The 7,316-nt window shown below is 46.8% G+C and overlaps 1 protein-coding gene across 1 annotated transcript; it reads left to right on the top strand.

Annotated features, from left to right (window-relative positions):
- The first annotated feature begins 2,412 nt into the window (after positions 1–2,412).
- LOC119456880 (uncharacterized) lies at positions 2,413–6,951 on the top strand. The gene is made up of 3 exons (XM_037718699.2): positions 2,413–3,070; positions 5,139–5,341; positions 6,253–6,951. Exons 1-3 carry the CDS (start codon positions 2,755–2,757, stop codon positions 6,739–6,741), a joined length of 1,008 nt encoding a protein of 335 aa, XP_037574627.1. The 5' UTR covers positions 2,413–2,754; the 3' UTR covers positions 6,742–6,951.
- Positions 6,952–7,316: the final 365 nt, after the last annotated feature.

Below are 7,316 nucleotides of genomic sequence, written 5' to 3'. Positions count from 1 at the left end.
GTCAAAGAGGTTCTTTGAAGAGCGGTACATTCACGGTAACACATAACGGGAACGGCCCACCTTTTTAGACTGCAAAATATTCGATATCGGCCCACAAAAACGGCCAGATAGTCGCCAGATCGTCGTTACAGAAAACTATAGGTTGAACTCGCCAAGAATGCTTTGCATTAAAACACGAACAGCGTGTATGTATTTCGCTGGCCAGGCATCTATTCCGCATGTTATCGAACGAAGCTTTTAGAAACCAGCTTCGACGAAAGTTAAAAAAAAAAATTGAGCCTACTATTATCTTATGCTATGAGTGTTGGCTGTTGCAAGCAACACGGGAATGCACACTCCATTTAAAGAGAAGAAAAAATAAGAAAAAGAAAAGGCGGCCAAGAAAAGGCGAACGAAGGTTTCTTCGCAGACGGTAGTACTCGGAATACTCTTGAACGGTGTCTCCAAGAAAAATAAAATAAGAAAGAAAGAAAAAAACCGACCTTTCATTTCTTACACGATATATATCTACAAGTATAAAAAGCAAATATAAAAAGCTGTATACCCATATAACGATACTGATTTGGGTGAACTTGAATTACGAATACATGGAAGACACTTGGTACAAGTCAAAGAAACCACAGAAACAAAGAAAGCGCATTTTCTCAACTTTTTATTTGAGACATGATACATAAGTAGATTGCGGTTTCAATTTATTCAGACATATCACAGATGTGTCAAAAGGAGGCTATAGCACTGCATGCTTTCTGACAAAGAATGCTCGCCCTTGCTCCCTTGCTCGCCATCCATGGGTTTGCCGTGGTCGATAAAACAACTGTCAAAAAACAAATTTTAATACATGTACACGTACGTGTTAAAACGTTGAGGATGATATCGCTAACGCACCCCTGTTTGACAGTTTTTCTTTTTTAACTGAGAGGTGGACCGAATCCATGCACACGCACAAGTTACACAAGGCCAAATACCGTCCCTTATCTACCGTGTTGTTTCAGCGACAATATCTGATGATTAATAATACGGGATTAGAGATAGTGGTAATTTCTTTTCTGACTAACCTTCATATCAGCCGCGTACGGCAGAAATTGCGTTATAATCGCCAATACAGCTACTATTTATCAAAACTTTACCAACGAACTTTTTGATAATCAGCAGGGGGCATGTCGTATACGTATACTGCAGAAATGAAGTCAACCAGTATTGAAAGGATAACCTTTCGCTATAGACTCCGCCATGTACCAGTTTCGAGAAATAAGTGGTCATCTTCAGCGAAATGCATTACTGTTTGAGTTTGTTTCCTTACTGTGGCAAAATGCAGTACGAAAATATGTTAGCAGTGCTTTTCACAGCACATTTTGAATTCATATCTGTTGAAACTGGTGCACAGAGGGTGCAGCGAAATATTATTTCGTGGGCACTGCCTTACTTTATTTCTGCAATTACAACGTGCCTACCAAAGTCGTTGTTTTAGAAAAGTTATATGTAGTGAAAGTTTGTTAATTAATAAATGTTTGGTAATTATCGCGTAGATATGGATGTCCGCTGCTTTCATGGAGCTTGGATCGTAAATGTTATCATTTTGTCTCAAATCCTGTATTTTTATTAATGAGAGAGGAGAAACACGCGGTGAAAGAAGGAAGCTGCTACGAGGTGGAGAGTGCGCGGTTCATGCGATCACACGGACTTTCTTTTATATATCTGATTTTTAAATAGAACTTGAAGCTACTACAAATGCTATAGAAAACCACGACTTCGACGTTGCTCTAAATGTGGCTTGTGCCGCGAGGTGATGCGCCACAGTAATATGCATTGCTCGGTATATGATGTTTACAAACGCCCACATCGTCCTTAAAGTCATTGTGCATTAGTCACAACATCGTGCGCCTTGCTTGCGGCGTTCTATTGGTAAGCACTTGCTACTTGCATAAATGTGTCGCGCAACATTTTATTCACAACTGTGGCAATTGTATTTGCGAATTGTTACCCATCTATTTTGTGTCCATGCTTTAAAAAAAGAAGAAAAAAAAAAGTCCGCACTAGAAAAAACCTGGAAAGCCACAACGAACACGTCAGGAAAGAGTTGGCAGTTTGTGTTGAGACGCCATAGATAAGTGTAAAACACTCTTTTGAATATATGTTTCTTATTTCTTTCGCGTTCTTCAAAATAGTACGCAATACGGTGACATCGGATCGTTGATGCTTGGGTGTTATTGGGGTGCGAAAAACATTAACTATAATATCGGTTACTGAGCACCTGAGACAAGCTTACGTGCGATACGTACAGAGCAGATTATACTTTCGCCAGCTATAAGCAGACCACTGAATGCAACCAAATATGCGCCCTATGCGGACGGTATCTGATAAGCGCCGTGTCGCTCAGTCTCGGCACGGGGTTTTGAATGACGTGAGCGAAAAATTGCGAGCGAAGGAAAGAGAACTGGCCGTGAATCAAGTTCGGCCCCTTATGACGGGGAGACGGAGAGCATAAAGCAATGCCGGAGGTCACGGTCGAAAAATATATGAGAATCGAGTAAAATCAATAAATAAGAACCACAAAAGAAGGGCGCACCTCCAAGCCATGACAGCGAGTGAAAAACGCCGTGAGCGTCTATATAGTGATGGCGTGACGGTGATAAGGGAGCCAGATATCTTTTCCGCCGATTGACTACGCCGTGGAGCTGCGCACGCGATTCGTGTGGTGGTAAAAGCTTGAAGCACGGATCCCTTGTTCGCCACAACTGTGCCACCATAGCTTCGATGCGGAAGAAACGCCGTCCCTGCTTCAGCCTGGCTTCCAGCGAAGACAGTGGCGTCGCGCCGGGTTTGGGCTCGATGCACCAATGCTCCAGCACCGCCGTGGTGCCCGTGGTCGCCGAGCAGCGGCTCACGGCGGCCAAGCCTATTCACAGCGACGAGTCACTGGCCGTGTTGTTCGCCCTCATCGAGAGCAACCCTTGCCTCTGGAAGAACGACTCGAGGAGCTTCAAAAACCTGCGACTCAAGCGCTGCCTTTGGGAACGCTTCGCCGTTCACCTCCAGAAGCTTTTTCCCATGCTGGGACCGTTCACTGCTGGTGAGTTGATTGATGAGGTGGTTCAGTGAACTGCACACTACTCCGACTACATCGAAGCGATATCATGTGCACTTGCTTGAATATATATACCACGGGCGCACTTTTATGCCTTGTTGAAGCTCGTCTTTTCGTAGTGATTGCACGGTGTCCAACTCCGTTGATGAGCATTCAAGTAACCCGGCTTGAAGTTATTAATTCGTCTCCAAAGGATAAACAACCTCAAATCTACTTTGGTGTTTCTGCTGACCCTATTCGACTCTGTGTTATACAGGGTGTCCCAGCTAAATGTAGCCAGTGTTTTAGAAACGACGGAGTGTGCTAGGAGGCTCAAACCAACTCAGTGGTGTTGAGGATCGCGTGTCCTAGTCTGCGGTATTTTTTTCGTAACTTTTTTAAATATTGGCTTAACCAAGAGAGTGCCAATACGAAAGTTGCAGATCACATTTAAAAATGACCGACTGAAGTGTTTGCAACTTGGTATAACATTAATGAAGCTTCTTGTAATTGTCTTTAAAGAAAGCCCGCGAAATAGAAAAACAAGCGCGTGATAGCGCCACTATTTCAGCGCTCCCAAACGACTGATCACAAAATGAAATCCGCGTATCTGTATAGTGGCCCGGGACGGGCTTGGCGTTACCGGTATATCGGGACTTTGGTTACCGGTGGTACCGGTGGCCGCAAGGTACGCGCCAGCAACTCTCGCTAGTAAGATATGATCACGAACGAATCAGAGAACATGACAATTGTATTCCTTCCCGATTAAACAGTTCGGCGGTCAACATTTACTCAAGCCCGAGCTTCCCTCCTTCTTTTTTTTTTTTCTTGCCTTGTGCGTTCGGGCTTCATTCCACAAGTGGAGCGAATTATGTTTTGCCACGTCACGTCGAAGCGCGACACACCTTTATCACCGCCGCTCGCTCCGTGCGCCCGATCGCGACAGGGCACGCGACTGTCACGAAAAAAGCAGGCAAACAATATCCTTTACTGAGCGGTCGTCTGGGGGCGCTGAAATAGTGGCGCTATCACGCGCTTGTTTTTCTATTTCGCGGGCTTTCTTTAAAGACAATTATATACATGAAGCTCCATCAATGGTACCTAGTTGCAAACGCTTCAGTCGGCCATTTTTAAATGTGATCTACAACTTTCGTACTGACATTTTCTTGGTTAAGCCAATATTTCAAAAGTTCGGCAATTAGTTTATGCTAATAAATTGCCTTTGCAAAAAAAAAAAAAAATACCGCAGACTAGGACACGTGATCCTCAACACAACTGAGTTAGTTTGAGCCTCTTAGCACACTCCGTCGTTTTTAAGACATTGGCTACTTTTAGCTGGCACACCCTGTATATACGACGAGCATCGGCACGATTCGGAGCACTGTTGTTTTGTGCACGAAAGGACTCGCTTGTGAACAGGAAGTATAGTGTTCTTGCGCTACAAAAATCGGTGACACATGCAGCGTGCTTCCGGTGCACGTGCTTGGATTAAGGCATATATCTATAGTCAGGCCTGTCTTAATTAACATTTCCAGTAATTAAGGCAGATTTATTTCGCGAGTAAATGTGTTGTATAGTCAGAAGCCGAAGGAACAGTATTTCACTCCTTCGTGTATGCAGTAGCGCACCCAGGATCTCTGCCAGGGGGGGGGGGGGGGGGGTTACAACCCCCGAATACCCCCCGCCCGTCGGTGCGCCACTGCGTGTATGTATGTGCATACATAGACCCCCCCCCCCCCCCCCCCCCCCCCCCCAATGCCGCGCCTTTCATTGCAGACAACCTGCGGTACGTTTAGATACCATCTAAACAGCACTAATTTCGATTTCTTCACTGGAAATTGTTAAAAAAATCGCTTTTTGCGAGTGTGCAGACGATTGCGCGTCTTACATCTTAGTTGCAGTACTCAAATGCGTAAGGAAAGAAAAGGGGTTAAACAAAAGGGGTGGTTAAGTCGGCCTCAGGGGGAGGGGGGGGGGTTACAACCCCGAATTCCCCCCGCCCGTCGGTGCGCCACTGCGTGTATGTATGTGCATACATAGACCCCCCCCCCCAATGCCGCGCCTTTCATTGCAGACAACCTGCGGTACGTGTACAGCATCAAGCGGCGCCAGTACTATGACGAACTGAAGGACAAGACTGGGCGGACCAAGTCCGGAGAACTCGAATACACGGGTCGGTGGAAGTTCTTCGACTGCTTGAGCTTTTTACGGGTCCACTCGGAGCCCTTCCGGCCTGCGGTCACCAGTCCGCTACTTCACTTCGAAAAAGACCAAATGGTGCGTCATGCCTGTGGCGCATGTGACGTGCCACGTGATCGTCGATATAGCTATCTATACATTTTTTTTAAATCTCCATAAAAGCCTGTTTCCACTCTTTCATTCTGCGGGGAGGGTTAAGGTAGAGTTTGGAAAGCATCTGTGTGCGCACCTGTTTGTGATTGAAATAAGAGAAACAAATTCCCGTCACGTGCCGTCCTTTACCTGCGTGCAAGAGTGTCACGTCACTTCGTGTGACAAAGGCAGGTGGTAGGAAACGATTGGGGGCAAACGCTTGAATACTGTTCGCCCTCAGTCACTTTTGCGGTAGTATGCATGTCGTGAAATTTTAATTGAATTATGGGGTTAGTTATTATTGCGATAGCAATTATATAGACACTTCAACCGGATTTCTGCCGTCGCCGTGAGGTTCCGTATAAAGTACAAGGGCGATAAGATCGTCGCCGCGCGCCGTATGCGCGAGCGAAAGCGCGCGGGGGACGCACACTATCACAGAGAGCGAACGCACGACGGAAAGCAAACTCGACCGTCGCGCGAAAGGCCGTGGGGGTATGGGAGGGAGGGAGGGAGGCGGGGCGATGCTGTGCTCCGGCACCAAAAGCGTATCTTGCAACCGGGCGCAAGGGGAACTTGCGCCCGGTTGCGCTAACTCACTCCAGCGTTTTGACAGCGAGTTTCAGCGGTCATCGAGTGAGATGCGTTCATGTTTGCTTGTGCGCGCGTGACACCATGCTTATTAATTTAGTTAGTATGCAAAACTACTATCCTTACTTCGTATAGCTGTCCATTAATTTGTTATCGCAATCGATGCTTAACCTTCAGGGCGAAACTGCGACTTTTTTTTTTTGTAAGCGAGGACTCGGAGGCATAATATTTTGATCCTTCCAATTATTTTAATATCTTTTTCGCAGCTTGAGCAGGAGGAAGGGAGCGACGATGTGCTGTTGGACGACGGTGAACCGAGCGTAGTGGAACCGGATGAATCTAGCATCCTGCCCGACAGCATCCTCGAACCTTCCGAAGTCGTTGTCAACGACGACCCGGCAGCGAACGTCTGCGTCGTGTACTCAAATGACCTCAGCTCGCAAGCTTCATCTCCCCGGCCCACCAAGAAGGCGCGCCTCTCTGCCCTAAGCCTCGGCGTTCAATCGCTTGTCCCGGTAGACACGTGCAGCAGCAGCAGCGGCAGCATTGCCATTCCTCAAGTCGAGAGCGTGCAGCCACCAACCACTGCCGCCGGCGGCTATTACGACGAGTGCGACCAGTTCGGCAATATAATTGCTAACTACATGCGTCGCCTGTCGGATGAGGACCGGCTAGAATTCCACTGCCACATCATGAGCTGCACAAAGGACTTCTTCAAGTGCTTCACCCGTTTGAACAACAAACGGCGCCCGTGATTACCAGCTAACAAGAGAACTGGCGCATCGCAAAAGTGATGTCTGCTTCAAGCTGCACGTCGCAAGTTTCCACGTTTATGACCTCTCCAGGTCGGCTTATTTTTCTGGCGCTGCCATATAATCTAAACAGCCTTCGCTCCTGTACCTTCTGTTGCCTGTTCAGACTTGCACAAGGTGTAGTGTTAATAAATATATTGGTACAATTCCATCGACGCGCTTAGTCTCTTTGGCATCATCACGCTCTTCCATCTGGGTCACCGTTTGTCTGCATTACTGTCATGTTGCGATTCATGTCGGTCATTTATCTGGCCATTATGAACGCAGATGAAGTTGAAACTCAGGAGGAGCCCCTGATGAACCCGGAGCTATATACACGGCGATGATCGAGACACATTCTTTATCAGTGCTTTCTTCAGGCCTTGCCCGGGGGCAGCACGGGCTCTGAATAAGATTTCAGCTGCTTAGCTCTGATATCGCTTCTTGTTCATCGCAGCCTGCACTAGCTTTTCAGCCCCTTGTTGAAATGAAAAGTATCTCGTGACCGCTACTCACAAAGATTCAGTTTGGGCAAAAGA

Source organism: Dermacentor silvarum, chromosome 1 (assembly GCF_013339745.2).
Source record: "Dermacentor silvarum isolate Dsil-2018 chromosome 1, BIME_Dsil_1.4, whole genome shotgun sequence".
Taxonomy (NCBI): domain Eukaryota; kingdom Metazoa; phylum Arthropoda; class Arachnida; order Ixodida; family Ixodidae; genus Dermacentor; species Dermacentor silvarum.
Note: the sequence above shows the minus strand (reverse complement) of the source record. Positions and strands in the feature narration are given on the sequence as shown.